The 22,665-nt window shown below is 34.5% G+C and overlaps 1 protein-coding gene across 8 annotated transcripts in view; it reads left to right on the forward strand.

The window, feature by feature from the left end:
* The window catches only part of DMXL1 (Dmx like 1), a 135,511-nt gene extending 113,850 nt beyond the window's left edge, over positions 1-21,661 (forward strand). For 4 of the 8 annotated variants that reach the window (XM_045486552.1, XM_045486566.1, XM_045486580.1 and 1 more), the window contains 10 exons: positions 87-208; positions 577-718; positions 4,064-4,114; positions 4,378-4,438; positions 5,932-6,059; positions 9,271-9,363; positions 10,951-11,042; positions 12,128-12,180; positions 16,288-16,505; positions 19,553-21,661. In XM_045486552.1, the coding sequence (XP_045342508.1) occupies positions 87-208; positions 577-718; positions 4,064-4,114; positions 4,378-4,438; positions 5,932-6,059; positions 9,271-9,363; positions 10,951-11,042; positions 12,128-12,180; positions 16,288-16,505; positions 19,553-19,777 (1,185 nt within the window). In that variant the 3' untranslated portion in view covers positions 19,778-21,661. The remainder of the gene's footprint in view (positions 1-86; positions 209-576; positions 719-4,063; positions 4,115-4,377; positions 4,439-5,931; positions 6,060-9,270; positions 9,364-10,950; positions 11,043-12,127; positions 12,181-16,287; positions 16,506-19,552) is intronic. The other 4 variants (XM_045486595.1, XM_045486558.1, XM_045486574.1 and 1 more) reach the window with 1 other exon arrangement.
* The last annotated feature ends 1,004 nt before the right edge of the window (positions 21,662-22,665 follow it).

Raw genomic sequence — 22,665 nt, forward strand, 5'->3', positions numbered from 1 at the left:
AGGGGCTATTTTGTAGTTTCCATTTTCAGAAGTAGCTCATATGCATGCTTTTTTATTTAAAAGTTACCATATGATTTGTTTTTCAGGCAAATAGAAACTGCATAGCAATTGCTTCAAGCCATGATGTTCAAGAGCTGGATGTTTCTGGAATTCTGGCTACACAGATCTATACTTGGGTAGATGATGATACTGAAATGGAAAACAAAGGGTACTTTTATACTTTGTTTTTATTCAGTAACATTGTGTTAAAAATGATGATATCCACAGGACTGTAACTTTCAAAAGATATTTAGAGGAATATTCCTAGATTGTAAATACAGTGGTTGCCAATATGCAAAAGAGTGCAAAGGGGGTGGCAGGAACTTTAAAGAAAGGAATTGAGAGTTGGAAGAGAATAAAGTGAGAGGACCTAAAATTGTTCACATATGAAGTTACTGTCTTTGAGTTGGGGGTAAAGAGCTGAAGAAAATTAATTTTGGAGGGAAATAGAAAATCATATATTAGAGCTTTCATGTATAACAGAAGAAATTAAGAACTGATGGGATTGCTTTCATTCCGGTTGACATTCTTTTGTAGATCAGAAGATTTCTTGGTTATACATGCTCGGGATGATTTAACAGCTGTGCAAGGTACAACCCCATATACACACAGCAATCCCGGCACTCCAATCAATATGCCATGGCTTGGAAGTACACAGACCGGCAGAGGAGCCTCTGTGGTAGGTCAAGTTAAAAATGTGGTGCATAAATGTCCTTTTTTCCCCTCTAGCTTGATAGAGTAGAGGTGATCTAAACATATTTTTGAAAAATTCCCAACTTTTTAGTAAGTCATAATTGCTGGAAATTATAAATTTTGATTATGAAGAACAACATGTTTCCTCTTGAAAAAGATAAGAAAATGATTTTAAATAAATAACTTAAAATACAGAGAGTTGCGTTTTATGTAATTATTTGGAACTTATTGGTACACATCAGCCTCAGCAAGCTAAGATCTAGGGTCAAATCCTGCTTTTTTTTTTTTTTTTTTTTTTCAACCTTTTTTAAAAACTTTTTTTTAAACATTTATTTATTATTGAGAGACAGAGAGACGCAGGGGACGGGTACACAGAGGGGGAGACACAGAATCCGAAGTAGGCTCTAGGCTCTGAGGTGTCAGCACAGAGCCCCATGTGGGGCTCGAAGTCACAAACTGCGAGATCATGACCTGAGCCAAAGTCGATGGCTTAACCGACTTAGCCCCCCAGATGCCTCTGGGTCAAATCCTGCTTACCAGCTGTTTCTGTATAGACAGCCTGCTTAAGGATAGTGTTTACATTTTTCAGTGCTACAGGAAGAATCAAAAGAAGAGTGGTATTTTGTGACACATAAAAATGATATGAAATTAGATTTCATTGTCTATAAGTAAAGTTTTATTGGAACATAGCCACAGTAATTTGTTTATATTTTGTGTGAGGATTTTCTTGAGCCCTGAGTAAGAGGTGATCCATGTGTAAACCTCCATGAGATTCTTTTATTAATACTTAATGATACATAGAGTCAGAGAAACCCCGCACCAGTAATTCTTTCAGTGGCTCTCTGGGGGTGAGGTTATTTTCAGTTTCCTCATTCCTACAGTATTCTTTCCTTGGCCTCCCCCACCAAACTTTTTTACTAAGGGTAATTATTTAAGTAAAGGCTTAATCATCTTTAATAATACCTGACAGTGTTTTATATTCATGTAGTTCTGTCAGTCATATAACCTTATTTTTTGTCATATAACCCTTTTATTCTTTGAGGTATCTGTTGAGATGGCTGTTATAACTACTCCTGCTTACCATTTTTTAGATGAAGGTTGAGTTCCAAGAAGGTCTAGTGATTTAACTTAGGTCATTATCTCAAATCTGTGGTAGAGCTTATTATATTAAAGTCTTCTGTTCCTCTTAGCTCATGGATTTCAGGTAGGAGTGTTTTAAGTATTGAAGAATTTGAAAAGCAATATAGTAATTATTCAAATCAAATGACTTGGTCATTTATAGTTCATTTTTTTCAACTGACAGATATATTAAAATACATTAATTATAAAACTTACTGATATTACCATCTTTTAAAGGGAAACTTAAAGAGAATATACAAAATATAGGCATAAAAGACCATTTTTCCAACTCCAGTTTCAGACAATGTATTACAGCTTTTCCTGTAACAGATTTCTTGCTGGTCTCTGATTCCATACTTGCTCCCTCTGTTCTGTATATAGCGGCCAGAGTTGGTGTTTCCTAAGCATCATTTAGGTTGTCACTCCACTGTTTATTTTACTTGTTTGATTGATTTTTAAGTAGGCTCCATCCCTATTGTGGGGTTTGAACTCACGACCCGGAGATTAAGAGTCACGTGCTCTCTTACTCCGGTGTTTAAAACTTTCAAATTTCCTGGTACAGCTTTAAAAACACAAGTCCCTAACATGGCGCTAAGGTCCTGTGTGATTCGACCCCTGCCAGCTTCTGCAACCTCGTCTTCTGTTCACTCCATACCTGATTCACTTTGCTCTGCTTACAGTGGCCTTGTCTCCATCTCTGGAAGCATGAAGTGCACTGCCCTGTCCACAGCCTTTGCCATGCTTGCTGCTTCAAATACTCTTTTTTCTTTTTGACCTTTCAGATCTCAACTCACATTCCCAGAAATTTCCCTTGCTTCCTTAGTGACAGCATCTGCTCCTCTCTCCCCTCCCCGTAGTCACTCAGTATCATATTATCCCATTTTATCATATTTATGGCCTTTATCAGTTTTGAAATTATCTGTTTATTATTTAGTTGTCTTTTTTGGGTAACGTTTATTTATTTAGTTTGAGAGTGAGCATGTGAACAGGGGAGAGGCAGAGAGAGGGGGGGGAGAAGAAGACAGAGAATCCCAAGCAGGTTCCGCTGTGTCAGTGCATAGCCTGACGTGGGGCTCGAACAAAGGAACCGTGAGATCATGACCTGAGCCGAGATCAAGAGTCAGATGTTTAGGCCATTGAGTCACCCCAGCAGCCTTTTCTTTCATTGTCTTTTTTAATGGTGTAAGTTCCCTGAGAGATTACATTATGCCTCCCTTAGACACTGATGATATCTAACCAGAATAGTGTTTAACATATAGTCAGTGCTCAGAAAATACTTGTTTATACTCCAAAGCATTATAATACAGAAATTTACCTTTGTCATTCCTGTTAGGACTGAATTTTCTTTCTGTCTGCATCTTACAAGGACATGTTTTTAATGGAGATGATCGTGATTTGTAAGCATAATGAGCTGAACGAGCCCCACTTCATTAAGTAAAAGACCCAGTATAATACAATGGTTGTTTTTTGTATGGATCTTCTAAAATAAGTAACAATTTATTTCCTTTATAATGTTCTGTACATGCTCTGAGAGATTTTTTAAACCTCTGTTTATGTATTTTTTTTACTTATGGTTTTTCTTGGATACTTTAGTCGAAGGAAAAAGAACAGGAGTATTTAAGCATTTCTTAATTAAAAGGAACATGAGATTTCAACACGAAATTTACTAAACAAAAGAAACATTCAGCAAGTTTTCTTTTTTTGTGGAGGATTAATAAAATATGTTCTTTACTGATTTATTGAATTACAAATTCGAACAAAAAAGAATAGCTGTCATGACCAACTTGTGCTTTGGGAATATAATCACAACCATAAACACCTTTTAGTGTTTGTGTCCTTCACCATTTGTGCTGTTCTGCTCTCTTCCCTCCCTACCAAATCCCCACTTTACTCACAACTTCAGTGTAATGGGAAGTTTAAAATTCACAAGACAACAACAAAAAAATCTACTCAAGACTGATGCTACAAACCTAGGATAGCATATAATTATACTTATGGTGCTATATAAATAGGAATTATTCTATTAAAATTACCCCTTTAATTTTGCATATTTATTCTTATTTGACAGGCTACTTAAATCATTCAAAGCATGACTTAAAAATGGATAACTAAACAATTCCAAACTAGCAATTAAAAATTTGTACAATTTCTGTTTACCTCTTTTTTTTTTTTCACATGCTTCTGCCTGTCTTTTTAACCTTATACTATTCAGGATTATTCCAATAAATTTAATGGGATCAGAAAAGAATTGGCAAGAAAGGAGGTAAGAGTAAATTCTCAAGGTGAATTTGTTCTTAGAGCCTTGTCAGTGATGCAGAAAATGTATGTATACTTAAATGTAAGAGAGCTGAGCTATTAAGTTTAATTTCTGCTAACCATGCTTGGTATTTTTAGCACCCATAATGGTAGTTATGGAATCACATAAAAATAAATAAATAGATGTTATTTGAATTTCCTGTCACAATTTGTATCTTTAACACTACTTTTTAGCATAACTATAGAAGAACAATTTTTCTTTCTTAACAGATGATTAAGAAAGCCATTAATAATGTCAGAAGAATGACTTCTCATCCAACTCTTCCGTACTGTAAGTTGATCATAATTAGCCCGTGTTCTAAGCAGTTTAAAGGAAGCTTTTAGTTTCAGTTGAAAGATAGTCAAGTATTTTACTTTTTTTGTAGAGAATGTGTGCTAGTAAATAAAATCTTCATTTCAAAATTAGTTAAAAATAGAAAAAAATTTTCTGGAATTAATAGAGAAGGCTAACTTGATGCAGTAAATTTTTACCATTTTGACTGCGTATTTCTAAGTTAGCACATTTTATTTTTGAACATTACTGGTTATTATTTTAATAGGATCACTCCCATATTTTATTAAGTAAATTAGAATGATATTGTGGTCACTTATTGCCTCATCATAATCAGTTTGTATTTTATTAATATTTTGTCCATTTGCCTTTTATCAGACACACTAATTAATAGTAGGCATAGGAAATGGTTAGTCGTAAGTTCTTATACTCTCAGGCAGGATATGTTATTTTCAGTTAATTATTTCAGTTATAGTAATAAGCATAGTGCATGTTAAGAGGTATTCATGTCCCTTCAATTTAATAACATATAAAAAAAATTTTACTACTTTTTTTTATGAGAGATACTCTGATAAAATACAGTTGAGAAAACCAGTGTCCTTTTCTTCTTCACTGTTCTAAGTGCCACAAGCACCTGTTTTCCAAATTATATACCGTATCTAACAAAAGGATTCAAGGGTTTATATTTAAAATGAAGAGAGTAACTTTTGTTACTTATACTAAAGGTATAAAATAATCTAAAAATTAATCAATGTTTTTACTACATTGGATACCACCTTACCACTGATAATTATACTTAACATAAATTGAGTCCTACATGTTAGGCATATTTCTAAATGATGTGTATGGTTTATCTCATTTCCTTCTAACAACTGTCCATTAACTTATATATCATTATTCCCCTTCTACAGGACAGTATGAAATAGGCTCAGGGAGATTAAATAAGGTTCCTAGTATCACCAAATTAGGAATTGGCAAAGTAAAGAATTAATAATTATTTAGCTTATTCATATTCCTCAGTGAAACATACAACATATATTTGAGCTATCCGGTCAATCAGAATAAGTATTAGAAGTGATATCTTTCTTTACCATGCATGACGTTCAAGACTTCCTATAATCTTTTTTTTCCCACAGAAAATGTATACATTTAAACATTAATAGTATGACTGATAAGAAATGACTCATTTGTACACCCAAGAATTTGTTAACTGGTTATTGCACAAAGTATTTATTAAAACCTCTTTGAGATAATTTCAAAAGGAGTAAAATTCTTAGAGGTCTGATTTAATTGCTTCTGCCATGTAGTGTTTAGTCAAATGAAAGTCATCATAAAACTGTTTTTAAGATTCAAAATATTCAATTGAAATTTCATAACAATTGACTGTGATTTATTTCATAGGTGTCTCTGTAATAAAGGTTTGCACATTGGATTCACAAATTAACTTACCAAAGATTCCTGTAATAAATTGACAATATTTGTCCTTTTTGCAGATCTGACAGGAGCTCAAGATGGAAGTGTCAGAATGTTTGAATGGGGCCATTCTCAACAAATAACCTGTTTTCGATCTGGTGGCAATTCAAGAGTTACAAGAATGAGATTTAACTATCAAGGAAACAAGGTAGCATATGAAAATGTAAATGGGAATATGGTTTGATTATGTTGGAGGTTTATAAATGTTACTAGTCTGGGTTTCTGAAGAGAACAGCTTAGTGAACTTACGATAAAGTATTAATCCATATGAATTCTGTTTTATAAAATTCTTCCCCAAGAACACTTACTGTTCAGTTGGTTCTTTCTGGAACAACATTGTGTGTGTGTGTGTGTGTGTGTTTGAGTGTATGTGTATGTCTGTATATATATCCATTAAAATTCACTTAAGTGATGCTTAAGGACGAAATGATTATAGGACCACCATATATTACACATTTTTTATAAAATACTTGTACTTTCTTTGTCCTCTGGAACCTAATCAAAGTACGGAGAAGTAGTGAGTAAAATCTGGGGGCTTATTAAAAATACAGATTACTTACTCTACTGCAGATCTACTGAATCGCTATCTGCATTTTAATCAGATTCTTTTGTGATTTATACCTACATTAAACTTTTGAGGACTGCTTTAGAACAGGGCATCAACAAATTATGACCTAGCCATATGTTTTGTAAATAAAATTTTACTGGAACACAGCTACCTCACTCATTATTTGTTTTCATGACTACTTTTCTACTACAACAGTGGAGTTCAGGAAAGCAAAGACTTTATAGATAGCAAGCCTACTATATGCCCCTTTAAGAAAAAGTTTGCCAGCCCTGCTATAGAACTTCTACTGTCTTCACTTCGCACAGTCCTGTTTTCATCTGACTGCCTCTCTGCTCCCCTTGCATCTCACTGTCCCTTTAAACAACAATTAAAGGAGAAGTCGGGCTGCTCTTCATCTTCAGAGCCATGCTTCGCGGAAAATACACAGGGGCCTCTCAGATGGGCCATCTTGCTTTTCCTTTCCTCTCAACTTACAAACCTTCAACCCCCCTCGTGTGTTGCTCGTATCATGGTGTGGTGCAGTCTTTTTGCCTACCATATTCATCACTTAGCTCTCTTACCATTTCACAAAAGTCAATGATAATTTTTTCATGTAGCTATGAAACAAAGTTTGAGAGAATGTGGATTCTTAATATCAATTAGCAACGTTCTTTACCCTTTAATGGGAAATTGAGGGTACTTAATCTAGAAGCTTTTAGAGTACTACTGTAATTTCATTTGTGTAACGTATGGCTCGTGCTTTTTTACTTTGTTACTATTATATTGCTCCTTAACTAGTCCCTGTACCTCAACCCTTACCTTTCTAATGCATCCTTCATGATGCCAGCACGGCATCATTTGTTATTCCGTAACAAATAACATAGTTACATAACTACATTATAAGGGAGATGAACATGACTGTTCAAGAGCCTTTCAAGGCTCCTTATTATATATGAAGCCAATATTCTGTTAAAAAAATTTTTTTTTAACGTTTGTTTATTTTTGAGACAGAGACAGAGCATGAATGGGGGGAGGGTCAGAGAGAGAGGGAGACACAGAATCAGAAGCAGGCTCCAGGTTCTGAGCTGTCAGCACAGAGCCCGACGCGGGGCTTGAACTCACGGACCGTGAGATCACCACCTGAGCTGAAGTCGGACGCTTAACCAACTGAGCCACCCAGGCGCCCCTGAAGCCAATATTCTTTACCTTGCCGTTCAGTACCTTCTACAGTCTGAATTATTCTATAGACTTAACACTCAGTATAGCCTTCCATTTAACACTCAGTATAGCCTTCCACATACGCTATTTTAAAGCACAGAAAACTGTTTTCCATTGCCTACCCGAGTATATTTAACAGTCAACTTACCATTCATTTACCTTGGCCATGATGGAGCCAAATAGCATAACAACTAAGCATGCTATCTCCCTTAGTAGGGAAGGCTACTACAGTAAATAGAACAGATGACAGTAATGCTGATCAATTTGTCAATTATGAACAGAAATGGGCTACCAGAATTCATTGAGCCTAAAATAGGCATTAAGCAGAGTAAATGACCTGTGAGAAACAATTTTCAGGAAGGTACTACATTCTTTTTTATTATTCAAAAAAAAATTTTTTTTTTTAATGTTTATTTACTTATGAGAGTGAGAGAAACAGAGCATGAGCAGGGGAGGGGCAGAGAGAGAGAGGGAGACACAGAATCCAAAGCAGGCTCCAGGCTCCGAGCTGTCAGCACAGAGCCCGATGAGGGGCTCAAACCCATGAGCTGTGAGATCGTGACGTGAGTCAAAGTTGGATGCCTAACCAACTGAGCCACCCAGGTGCCCCTTCATCTGCCAATTTTAAATGATGTCATTTGATAAAGCTTTCCCATTTCTAGATACATATTGTACGTAAATACTCAAAGATATATGTATCAGAATATTTAAAGCAGCACTTTGTAATCAGGAAAATTAGAAACTATAAGGGAGAAGTTTTCAAAAGTTATAATACAACTATATAGTGTAATACAGCACAAGAATGAAGAAGATTAAATGTACTGATGTGAAAAGATGGCCATAATAAGTCAAAAATGTAATTGTGGAATTGTGTATTTATTATTACTATTTTTTTTTTATAAAACCCTATATGTGTGCATGTTTGAATAATCAGAGAATAAATCTGAAATGGAATACCTTAGATTGTTAATAGTTGCCAGATATGGAGATGGGAGAAGGCAGGAGTTCAGAATAGACATTTATTTTATAAACTGTTAAGTAAACATTATTTTTGTAATCTAAAGAAAAAAATATTTACTCTTATTCACCCTTCTAGATTTGTGACATATACTTCCCCATTATATAATTTTGACATTTTCCCTCTGAAATTACCTTGAGTTTCCATAGTAGGAATTCATTTACTGTAAAAATCTGTGTTTCATTTTACTTTCTGCTGTTGTTTGCATGTTTTCCTTACTGAATATTCTAGAAGTCCTTATTTTGTCTTTTTGAAAATGAATAGTTTTCTATTTTATATATCCTAAAAGTTTGTTGTCACATGTCTTAATGTGTAAATCCAGTATCCTATTTTTTGAGTACTTTTAGAGAATATATAGACTATGCTCTTGGTTAGTATAATACAATGTGTCTGTTTGTTTCTTCTGTGTCACCTGGAATTTTTTTTTAAGCAGCAGCTAAATGTTTTTCTGGACTAGATCCATGCATAGGTGAAGTAAAAGTCAATTTATCAATTAAATGTTTAAGATCAAAATAGGAGATTCACAGTGAAGGTATGGTAGATATACTTAATATTAAAAAAATTTTTTTCTCTAAGTTTGGAATAGTTGATGCTGATGGATATTTAAGCCTGTATCAGACAAACTGGAAATGTTGTCCAGTAACTGGAAGCATGCCTAAGCCATACCTGGTAAGCCAAATTTTCTTACCTTTAAACTTTGTTCAATTTTTATTTTAAGGAAAACAAGAATATATGTTTGAGGCAATACATATTAAAGCCAAAATGTAGTTCTGTGTATTCAGTCACTTTACTATAAACTCCTGTCCTTGTATTATGTGAAAATTAATCTGTGAGGTCTTGGTCTCTAGTGCCTTGGACGATTAACATGTATAGAACAAACATGGTACCTCCGGAGACCCATGTGACCTGTGGGTTACTCAAGCCCTTTTCCAGCCTCACTGAGCTGCAGTAAAGATTATACCTAAAAAGAGTGATCATCAGATCATCAGTCTGTGGTTTTTCTGCAGTTGGTCCCCTATGAACAAAGTAGAAAGGATATGTTATAGCTGGTACTATTATTTTCTTGTCTGTGTCTTTGGAAAAAAGAAAAGAAAGAAAGAAACAACTGATGATCTCTATTCAGGACTGCACAAGCTTCATGAACCTCCTGTAGCTTCACAGAGCAATGAGTTTGGGGGCAAAAAAAACCCACTGAGTTTGTATTTAATATATTCTTTAGTGAAGCCCTTTATAGGACTAAGCAGTACCTATTTTAAAAAATCAAGAAATGGGTTAAGGTTCTGGTAATTCACTCAAGGTTATATTCTGGAATACAGTACCGATCTTAAGTAAAAGCAAGCAAAGCAGAGAGGGCTGTTGAGGTATTTCAAAAGAATTTTTTTCTTTTTTAAAGAAAACCAACATAAGGTTTAAATATGTAAATTTACATTCCCTAAGGGGCTGCCTTTTTTTTTTTTTTAACATCTAAAAAGATAAATTGGATTGAAAATGTACATTATTGGCTTTGTGGGGTTAAAGTACATTTTGTTTGTTTTAAGGACATATGATCATCCAGCTCCAGTGATGGTCAGATGGAATGGGGAAGTGACTCAAAGGAAAAATATTTGATGTGATAATTTTGACATACTTAAGTCATTTTTTATTGAAGAGAAATATCTGAACACATAAAACTTGGAAGACTTTATAATTTGCTAAACCTCTCATATTAAGTCACTGTTACTGGAATATTCAGAAACGTAAATTTTCTGAATGTGTTGACTCTTAATATGTTTTTATTCACATATTTGAAAAATTATTTAAAAGCTTAAATATTTCTGAAAATAATTCATTCTCAGATAATCTAAAATTCTGGTTTTTTTCTAAGAGACAAATTTTCACAAATATTCTAAGAAATATTTAACGTTTAACCTCCTTTTGTTTTCTTTTTAACTTTTAGATGAACAAAAGCAAAAGGTCTCATAAGAATTTATAATGCAGCTTATTTATATGGTCCAGGGAAAGTGCATGTGAGAGAGAGAGAGAGGAGGAGGGACAAAACAAATGTGGCAAAATGTTAAAAATTGGTGAATCTTGGTAAAGGGTATATGAGAATTCTCTGTTTTAGTCTTGAAACTTGTCTACAAGTTCAGGGTGAAAAAAAAAAAAGGGGGATTTAAGTAAGCCACACATTACATGATCCCTTTTGGTGAATGCATCCACTTGGTTATAAAATTGTTACTGACAGCAATAACATTTGTTTCTTCGTAACCATTCCAGACCTGGCAGTGTCATAACAAAACAGCCAATGATTTTGTCTTCGTTAGTTCCTCCTCTTTGATAGCTACAGCTGGTCTTTCAACTGACAATAGGTAAGAGATTGTAACTGAAATGTAAGTGTGTGTCTCTATAGCTCAGCTTTATTTCTTATTTGCTTTACGTTCTTATACCTCAAGATTGTTTTCAGAATTGTGCTTTTCAATATTTTTTTATAAAGATTTCCTTCTTAGAGCATTTTTAGTGTTCTAATTGTAAGGCCAAGGAAATTCTGGTGGCATTAAAAACAACATCCGTTCCTTCTGTATTTTTAATATTCTGATTTTTTTATTTTAAGACTTAAAGAGAAAAATGATTTGATAGTGAAATTAATTTTTCTCCGTATTATTCCTTATGTGTTAAGAAAGCTTGAGGCAAAGGAAAGAACCATTATTTCTTGACCCTGCTCTTCTGTTAATCCTCATAGTGGCTCTCTTAGATAGATATTACCAGTGTTTCACGATAACGAGAAACTCAAAGACCTCTTTGAGTTGTACGATAGATAGTAAGTGGCAGCCTGTCCACATTTCCCCCAAAACCTTAAATAGGTAAGAAAATGTCTCCTCCTGCCTCCATCTCCACACCCCTGTGTTTTACTTCCCTCACACTGCTGAGTTCTGAGGTAAATGTCTACTGAGGTTGCTGAGTTATTCTATTTATTTGTGAGGCCTCACTTTGCACAAGAAATTGGATTGTAAGAATATGGAATCTCCAGCCCATCTGCCATAGAAATCCTTACATATATTTGTGTCTCTTCTGTATCTCATAGAACGGAGTAAAAGTGCTCCCATTCAGAGCAGAAATAAGTTTTATTTGTGCTCGGGGAAATTCAGTGTATCCTGCTAATGGTATTTGCCATCTGTTAGGTTACAGAATGAGTAGATACAAAAGGTATTTCCCATGTTCAGACTTCATACAGTATTATTTGTAAATACATGTCAATCTAGAGTTAATCAGTTTTGTAAGTTAGGAGTTTTTAAAATTTTGTGTAAAAATTAATCATACATAAATATATTGGTTACTTGTATTTGAATTTTTTGTTAGAGCAAGGTTTGAATGTTATGTAACTATATGAAACAAGCTTACTTTTTATTTTGTTGTTAAATTTTTGTGTCACTCAAAGGTAATTTTTTTTTTTCAGAAATATATGTTTGTGGGATACTCTTGTGGCACCTGCCAATAGTTTAGTCCATGGTAAGTTTTGAAAGCATTTTACAAATTTTGAAAGTCAAGAATTTGACTAAAATCAATAAACTAATTTTTTAATGAATTTGTCTTTAATGACACAAACTTATTAGCCTGTGAGGTTTATTTTGCCCATGATGGCGTAGAGTTTAAAAACAGAAAAATACAACGTATATAATTAACTTTGCACTGTACTTCATGAAGGACAGTAGAACATAGATAATATAAAAATCATATGTTTTTACTTTGAATCTGATAGCCACAGGTCATCTTTGTGAGCATCAGTTATTGTACAGTATTATGCCCATTCTCTCCACTCCTATTCAGAATGGTACTCAGAGTCCTAACTAATGCAATAAGACAAAAGGAAATAAAAGGTGCACATTAGGAGGAGAAGAAATAAAACTGCCTTTATTCACAGAGGACATGATTGTTTAGAAAAAAATTTTTTTTTAATTTTTTTAAATGTTTGGGTTTTTTTTTGAGAGAGAGACAGCGTGTGAGCAGGGGAGGGTCAGAGAGGGAAATAGAGCCTTGAAGCAGGCTCTAGGCTCTGAGCTGTCAGCCCAGAGCCCAACATGGGGCTCAAACTCACAAACTGTGAGATCATGATCTGAGCTGAAGTTAGCCACTTAACCAACTAAACTACACAGGCACCCTGATTATGTAGAAAATCTTGAAGACTATATACAAAAAAACAAAACAAAAATAAGATAAAAACTTTTGAAACTAAAGTGTAAGTGTAGTAGAGTCACAGGATACCGGGTCAACATACGAAAGTCACTTGCTTTCATATATACCAACAATGAACAATTGGCATTTGAAATTTTAAAAAATCACCATTTATAACAGCACCCAAAATCATGAAATACTGAGGCATAAATCTAAAAAAATATGTATAGCTTCTGTTGGGGAAAACTATAAAAAAGATAAGTCAAAGATTTAAATAAATGGAGAAATAGCCTCATATGCACATATTGGAAGTCTCAATGAAAGTTATTAAGATGCCACTGCCTCCTAACTTTATAGATTAAATACATTCCCAGTCGAAATCCCGGGAAACTATGTTGTACATACCACCGAACTGGTTCTAACAATTTCTGTAGAGGGGGTGCCTCAGTGGCTCAGTTGGCTAAGCATCTCACTTTGGCTCAGGTTATGATCTCACGGCTTGTGGCTTCAAGCCTCGTGTTGGGCTCTGTGCTGACAGCTCAGAGCCTGGACTCTGCTTCGGATTCTGTCTCCCTTTCTCTCTGTCCCTCCCCCTCTCCCGCTTGGTGTATGTCTGTCTCTCTCTCTGTCTCTCTCTTTCTCTGTTTCTCTCTGTTTCTCACACACACAAAATGAACATTTAAAAAAATAATAAAAATAAAAATTTCTATAGAGAGGCAACAGACCTAAAATACTGGATACTGAAGAAAAACAAACTTAAAAAATTTTTTTTTTGTTTATTCATTTTTGAGACAGAGAAACAGCATGAGTGGGGGAGGGGCAGAGAGAAAGGGAGACACCGAATCTGAAGCAGGCGCCAGGCTCTGAGCTGTCAGCACAGAGCCTGACGTGGGGCTCCAACCCACGAACCGTGAGATCATGACCTGAGCCGAAGCTGGATGCTTAACTGACTCAACCACCCAGGCGCCCCTGAAGAAAAACAAACTTGAAGGACTCACACTATTACTGATTTCAAGACTTACTATAAAACTACAGTAATAAACACATGTTATTGGCTTTAGAATAGAGATCATGGAACAGAATAGAGAGCCCATTTATCAACCCATACGTATTTAATAGACTGATCATTAATAAAAGTACAAAGGCACTTCATTGGAGGCATAGTGGTCAAAATATACTATAACAATTGGATGGCAATATGTAGAAAATGAACCTAGGTACATACCTCACCCCTTTCATAAAAATTGATTTAATGTGAATTATCTACATGTGAAATTCAAAACTATAAAATTTCTAGAAGGAAATAGAGAAGAAAATCTAGGTGACCTTGGGTTTAGTCTTGAGTTTTTAGATACAATACCTAAAGCATAATCCATGAAAGAAATGATATATTCAAGACTTTAAAAAATGACCATCTTCTCAGTATATTAATGGCAAGTAAGCATATGAAAAGGTGGTTAACATGATCATAAGATACTACTCTATATACTAAAATGTCCAAAATTAATGATTTTGGAATACCAAGTATTGGTGAGAGTATAAAGAACCTGGAACCCTCATGATTTGCTGAGTCTAAAATGATTAATGGCAAGTAAGCATATGAAATGTGGTTAGCATCATCATAAGATACCACTCTATATAGTAAAATGTCCAAAATTAATGATTTTGGGATACCAAGTATTGGTGAGAGTATAAAGAACCTGGAGCCCTCATGATTTGCTGAGTCTAAAATGATACAGCTACTATGGAAAACTGACATTTTCTAATAGAGTTAAACATGGACCTAGCATGATCCAGCAGTATGTATTTTTACATATATGTCCAAGAGAAATGAAAGCACATATCCACAAGAGGACTTGTATAGGAATAATATACAATTGTATTAATATATTAATGTAATAAAACTTACCAGCTTTATTTATAACAGCCCCAAACTAGAAGCAACACAAACACATCCAATAGGAAAGTGGTCTATTTATGTAATAGAATACTATTAACCAATAAAAAAAAAAAAAAAAGCATAATCTGCTGATATATGTGACAACATTCATTAATCTCTTAAACATTATGTTGAAGGAAAAGAAGCCAGTCACTAAAGAGTATGTACTGTAAAATTCCATTTATGTGAAGTTCAAGAACGGAGGTAAAACTAATTAGAATAGTGATTGCCTTTGTGGGAGAGGAGGGTTGACTGCAAAAAGGCATGAGGGAACTTTCTGGGATGATGAAAACATTCTGTGTCTTGACCTGCATGATGGTTACACAGATGTATCCATTAGTCAAACTTCATCACGAGTTAGAATTTCAGCACTTTATTCTGTGTAAGTTATATCTCTAAGTGCTGGTCGCATTCAAAGAATCTTTCCCTGTAATTTTCTCTTTAGATTCTTAGAGTAACTGTAACTAAATTTTATTGACTACTTAGTATTAAATGCCAGGAACTGTACATGTTTTAAATATGTCAACTAATTTAATCCTCACAGAAACCTATTAGGTGGGCTGGGTTTTCTCCCTTTTTTTTTTTTTTTTTTTTTTTTTACAAATGATGAAACTGAGACATAGGTTAAAAAAAAATTACCTAAGGTATATATTGAAATCCATGCAAAAACCAAGATTTAAATCTTGACAGTCTAACTCCCAAATCTTCACTCTTCATCATTATGCCATATTGTCTTTGAGCTATTGACAGGCTTTTTTTTTTTTAAGATTTGTTAAGATCCACTTCTTTTTTAAGAAAAAAATACTCATTGTATTTTTGTTAGTTCTCATACTGGTATGTCTTCAAGTTTCACCATTTTTGTTTTTGCATTGTTTAATCTGCTCTTAACCCCATGTAGTATATGTTTCATTTGAATATTGTAGTTTTTAATCTCTGGATTTTTTTTATTTGTATCTCTTTTTCAATGACTTGTTAATTTCTTTATCTACTAATTCCATCACCTGTGTAATTTTTGAGTTAGTTTCATTGGATGGATTTTCTTCTCATTATGGGTTGTATTTTTCTCCTTTGTATGCCTCTTGGTTTTTTATCAGATGCCAGGCATTACAAATTTTACCTGCTTCTGAAGCAAAACCCTTCTGAGGTCAAAACAGATTTTGTCCTTTGTGAATTAAGAGGTTTTCCACCATGGCTGGTGGAAACAGGAACCCAGACCAGCTCGGGTTCCCCTTGCACCATGGCCAGAAAACCCTCCATAGGCAATAACAGGGGCAGTCGTATGGCTCACCCAGTTTGCTTCCCATCTCTTAGAGATCATTTTTCTTTGCCTGGTGTCCATTGTCTCCAACCATTTTTTCCTGTATATCATTTAATTTTTTAAATGGTTTGAGGTAGGTGGGTGAATCTGGTGATCTATCATTCTACCTTGGCCAGAAGTCAGAAGTCTCTTGCTTACACTGTTAAATGGGTTTTACTTCATGATTTACTTCAATTTTAATTTTCAGCTTTTACTTGCCATGATAGTGGAGCTACTGTTTTAGCATATGCTCCAAAACACCAGCTACTAATATCAGGTGGCAGAAAAGGCTTTACATGTGCATTTGATCTTCGGCAACGACAGCAGAGGCAGCTTTTCCAGAGCCATGATTCTCCTGTTAAAGCCATTGCCATTGATCCAACAGAAGAGTACTTTGTTACAGGATCTGCTGAAGGCAACATAAAGGTAAATATGGTAATGCCACAGTGTCTAGAAAATGAAGAGAAATCTTCAGAAACCTTAAGTGTTTACTCATATTAATGATACCATTCTATTTAAATAGTAGAAATATTAACTCCTTTGTAGGCAGTATGTTTGTTGCTATTTAATCTTTTAATGAATGAAATAATATTTAACTTGAAATTGTCTCTTTTTCAGTTTTCAAATAGGCTTAATTATAATATGTGCAAAAGCACTTGATTTTCCACAGATAAAACATATTTCAAACATTAGAATTAGTCTTGACTCCCATTTTCAGAGTTTCCAAATTCAGTTTCAGATACTGTGAAATGCAGTAATATTTTCCTTTATCCTGAATACTGTCCATTTTTTCATTTATATAGTATTAGCATACAGCCACTCAGTGCCTGATTCAGAAGTTAGGGACGTACCTAGATAAGCCCTGTGCTTCTCACACTCCACCATGTTTAAAACTTACAGGTTATTTAAAATGTTAAGCAGCTTCTTAAACGCATCCCACCCCAGAAGTACTATTGCTAGGTACCTGTATGCATTTTTACAGTACATACCTAACAGTTTTGTTGGAGAGTCCTCTGGCCACACTTGGAAAAATCTCTAGGGGTAAGTCAGTTTAGACTAGTCCCTAAGTTATTGTAATGGCCAGCAACCCACTGAAGGAGTCTACATTTTTAGAATCCATTAATTTAACCCCTAGTGAGACTACTAAGTAAGAATAAGTTTGGGGGTACCTGGGTGGCTCATTCAGCTAAGTGACCAACTTGATCTCAGTCACTTGGTGAGTTTGAGCCCCACTTCAGGCTCTGTGCTGAGAGGTCAGAGCCAGGAGCCTGCTTTGGGTTCTGTGTCTCCCTCTGTGTTTGCCCCTCCTGCACTCATGCTGTTTCTCTTTCTCTTAAATTAAACAAACATTAAAATAAGAAGAAGGAGAAAAAGAAAAAAAAGAAAAGAAAAGAAAGAAAGAGAAAGAAAGAAAGAAAGAAAGAAAGAAAGAAAGAAAGAAAGAAAGAAAGAAAGAAAGAAAAAGAAAAGAAAAAAGAAAAGAAAAGAAAAGAAAAGAAAAAAGAAAAGAAATAATAAGTTGGGCTACTTTTTTTACAACATGCATATTGTTTTCATAATTGCCAGCCAGAAAAAAAATTAACTAGAATTGTGGAATTTTAAAAATGCTTTTTTTTTTTAATGTTTATTTATTTACTTTGAGAGAGAGAGTGCAAGCCGGGGAGGGGCAGAGAGAGAGAGAGGCAGACACAGAATCCAGAGCAGGCTCCAGGCTCCGAGCTACCAGCACAGAGCCCATTGTGGGTCTCAAAGTCAAGAACCACACGATCATGACCTGAGCCGAAGCTGGACACTTAACCGACTGAACCATACAGGTGCCCTGAAAAGGCTTTTCCTAAAATCAAATATATACACTAACTTCCATACATAATTATTTTCCTTCAGTTTGAAGCTAGTTTCTTACTTGAACTGCCTTCAGTTTAGAACAAGTTGTATTAGGTTTTATATTAGTTCTTTATATTAGTTTGTGCTCTGATTCGGAGGTTTATTATTTAATCAAGTAAAAACAGATTTGAAAGTTTACTGCATAGTATTCAGAAGTCACAACTTGGGGCGCCTCGGTGGCTCAGTCAGTTAAGTGTCTCACTGTTGATTTCAGCTCAAGTCATGATTTCACAGTTGTGAGATCGAGCCCCAAGTCAGGCTCTGCACTGAGCATGGAGCCTGCTTGGGATTCTCTCTCCCCCACTCTGTCTCTGCCCCTTCCCTGCTCACATGTGTGCTCTCTCCCTCAAAACAAATAAACATTTAAAAAATACATGTTTAGGAATCACAACTTAACAATCAAGTCTAGAGTAATAGGTACTAATGAATTTCTTAGGAAAAAGTAAGTTTTCTAAAAAAAGGGATCTCAAAAAATCAGGACTATTTTGGTTTCCCTAAAGTTAAAATGGATGTCCTAAAAGCATTTAAGTCCGTCACATACTTGAACATGCTTATAAATTACTTTGTAAGTAATTTACTTTAGGAATAGTTGCATTTACTGTGGTAGGGGCTAAAAAGAGAAAATCTTAGTAAATTAAGTTTGCTGAAGTTGTGATAATTTATCTTTTGGGTAGAACATAGTTTTTCCTTTTCTGAGGCCTTCTTTCCAGTGGGTCTAATCCCTTGCTGGGTATTATAAGGGGTTACCCCATTATAAACTACACAGCACAAGCTTTGCTGAGAGATAAGAAGTCTTTTTTTTTTTTTTTTTTAATTTTTTTTGATGTTTTTATTTATTTTTGAGACAGAGACAGAGCATGAGCAGGGGAGGGGCAGAGAGAGGGGGAGACACAGAATCTGAAGCAGGCTCCAGGCTCTGAGTTGTTGGCACAGAGCCTGATGCGGGGCTCGAAGTCACGAGCTGTGAGATCATGACCTGAGCTGAAGTCGGACGCCCAACCGACTGAGCCACCCTGGTGCCCCGAGATAAGAAGTCTTAATTGTAGTCGCTACAATATTACAAGTTTCTTTAGCTGTGTACACTTGACCTCCTAGTACCTAAGTTCTCATCTCCAATGCAAGGTTTAAATTACCTTTCTGTTTAATGAGTAGATTTTGAAGAATGTGATAATATCAAAGGGAATTGGGAAATTGCAACATAGTATCCAAAGGTTATGACCTTAGGCCTACACAGATTTTTTTTTCCATATTTGTTTTAGAAATTCCTTCTTTGCACAAGAAAACCGGCTTAAAATTTTCATTTGGATTTTTAATGTAATCGTCAACGTCAATTTTTTTTTTTTTTAACGTTTTTTTTTTATTTTTGGGACAGAGAGAGACAGAGCATGAACGGGGGAGGGGCAGAGAGAGAGGGAGACACAGAATTGGAAACAGGCTCCAGGCTCTGAGCCATCAGCCCAGAGCCCGACGCGGGGCTCGAACTCACAGACTGCGAGATCGTGACCTGGCTGAAGTCGGACGCTTAACCGACTGCGCCACCCAGGCGCCCCTCAACGTCAATTTTTAATTTTGTTTCTCATATCTTTTAGATTTGGAGTCTGTCTACCTTTACACTTCTCCACACTTTTATCAATGAACATGCTCGGCAGTCCATTTTCCGGAACATTGGAACTGGAGTGATGCAGATTGAGACGGGGCCAGCAAACCACGTGTTCTCGTGTGGAGCCGATGGTACAATGAAGATGAGGATACTGCCGGATCAGTTTAGCCCACTAAATGAAGTGTTGAAAAATGATGTGAAATTTATGCTCTGACAGTTTGACAATAGGATTAAAATTGATTACCTATTCCCTGGAAGTGGCCAACACATACAGTGTCCACTGATGACTCTGTCTCTGCCACAGATAAACTAATGCTTTCTTGGTTTCATACTTACTTTATGGAGCTTTGCCCTGGATGCACTGATGCCTTAAAAACTAACAAGGTCATTCAGAATTAGACTATATTACCTAAAGTAGAATGTATAAGTAATACTGTAATAGTACATATTTATAGTATGTTATGCTGAGTACGTCGTAGTGTTAAAGGACTTTCGTTTCCTTATTGTTGATAAACTCTTCTGCAGAAATCTCTGTATGAATTTATTTAACAGTAAAAATACCCTTTATGTAAAGGCAGTTGACATCAGTCATCACTTGACTCACCACTGTTACTTCCTTTTTCATACATAAACATCTCAAACTCTTCTATTAATTAATGATAAATGATAATTGGGTAAGAATAAAAAACATAATGAACATATTCATTAAAAACTGTCATTAGGACTTCAGTCTTATTATATAAAGTTCTCCTCAGTGTCCTTACTGAAGCCCCAGTGTGTGTGTGTGTATATATGTATCTTATACATCTTACTTGAACTTAGTTTGTGTATATATCAGAGAAAACTACAAGTCTTTTCATGTGTTTTTGTGCCATAACAATTACTGCCACTAGAATAGCAACTTTCTTTGCAACTGTTTTTTTTTTTTTTTCATGTTTTTTTGTTCTTAAGTTTTGAATTCCCATCCTGATTTTCAAATAATTTCAGGAAGACATCCAAGATTATTATTTTAAAGATTATCTTGAATCAGTTAAGTCTTAGCAGGCAATAACGATTCGGTGTTGGTATACAAGAGACACCTAAAAGTAAATTTATAAATTTGTCAAAGGATTTTTGAGCACCAAACATTTTACTTACATTTCTTTTTCCTTTTTAGGTGCTTTTAGTCTCAAAGTTCTGAACACCTTATAGCAGTGTTTTTAGAAACAAATGTGAAGACAGTCAAATTAAATAGATAATATTTACAAATGTAAAATACCTGCCAGATCTACCACTAATAGAAAATAAATTAAACCTTATATTTTATTATTTTTTGCCAAAATATATTATTTTACTATAAAATATGACCAAAATATTAAAAATGCACAATGCTTTTAACTTAAATGTGCTAAACCTATTTCTGTCTGTTCTGTGCTATACCTTTTCTGGTTAAAAATTATAGAACACTTGATAAATACTTGATTTTAGCCAAGGAGACTGGAAGCAGATGGGACTAAGTGTTTAAGGGACAATTATATACTATTTAGCTTAAATATATTTTGTTAATAGGAACTATAAAAACATTTTTATGTAACAAAATATGGACAACTGTTATCTGGGAAATTAAAGAGTCAAAGTGAAGAAATGAAGGGCTGGTAAAATGAATTTTGTAATATCCTCAGGATACTTTTATCTTAAAAGTATATTGTTAAAGATTTTGTAAATTGTATTCATAATTTTAAATGTGTTAAGCTAGTTGCAGTGAAAACACTGTCATTAATTATGTAGAGAGTTCATGTGCACATAATAACCTGTATCTATAATTGTGCAATAACAATATGTGACTATTTTGCCATGGAGAAATCTGTGACAGCATTGCAAACAATGCCGTTGTTTGATACAGTTAAGCTTAAGTTATTTTTCAGTAATTTCACAAATCAAGATTCAAACGGCTTTAAACACTTTCAATGAGATAGAAGATTTATTATGCTTAATAGAAAAAAAAGGCATTGTGGATGAACAATTAAGCATTTTCTTTGAGGGTTTATATGAGTAATGTGTAAGCCCATATGTATTTACATCAGAGTCATAATATTTTAAATAAACAATCATGCAGTGACTTTTTTTTTTTAGCATGGTACTGTTTTAAGTAATATGCAATTTTAGTTGACTTAAAGTATATGTGACATTTTAAAATAGAGAATTTCTGTATTTATATTTGGTAAAATATAGGAAGCATTGAGTAATTTTCCTAAATACCTTGCTCTTCCTTTTTTATAATCTTTTTAAATTAATAGGTAAGCGTTATTCAAAAATGGGGAGAATAAAAAGTTGGAATGTATATCTAAATATAAAATGATGCACATATATGTAAAATTTCATTCACATTAATGGAATGGATACATCAAAATACATTTTTTAAATTGTGTTTTTTCTGAGAATGTGGCTTTGTAATGATGGAAAAATTCACAACATTGCAAGTCTCATTTTCTGAAATGTAGAATTTTTCTTCTGTAGAATTATAGACGGTCAGTTCCTTCCTCCTTTCTTGCTCTTTATTTTGCCCAAATTCATTTCTCCTTTTTTTTTTTTTTAAATTACTTAAAAAAAATTGGAAGATTTTCTCATACTGGTCTCAACAGTGAAAACACATACAAACATACCCACTTTAAGAAATACCTTAATATGACCTGAAAGTGGTGATGACCACTTTTTTTTTTTTTTTAACAGGGCTGGGAACCCAGACAGACATATTTTACTAAACCAAAAAATTTAATATCATGACAGGAGACTACAGGTAGGCTAAAAGAAATATTTGTATAGTAATAGGGAAATTATTAATGTCCATATATACAAAGAGAACTTTAATGAATTAGGGCAAAGAGACCTTTAAGATGATAAATTATTAGAGAAATCAACTCACAGAACAGGACACTGAAAAAGCCAGCAAGTATAAAATATGTTCATCCTCAGTAATGGTTAAAGGAATGTTGGGGGGAAAAAAAAAAGCAACAGTATGATACCGCTTTTCATCAATCAGATTCATATAAAGTCAAGTGGCAACATCAGTGTTGGTGGAGATGCAAGGAAACGGGTGCACTGAAACACGGCTGCTAGAAGTAC

Source organism: Leopardus geoffroyi, chromosome A1 (assembly GCF_018350155.1).
Source record: "Leopardus geoffroyi isolate Oge1 chromosome A1, O.geoffroyi_Oge1_pat1.0, whole genome shotgun sequence".
Lineage (NCBI taxonomy): Eukaryota > Metazoa > Chordata > Mammalia > Carnivora > Felidae > Leopardus > Leopardus geoffroyi.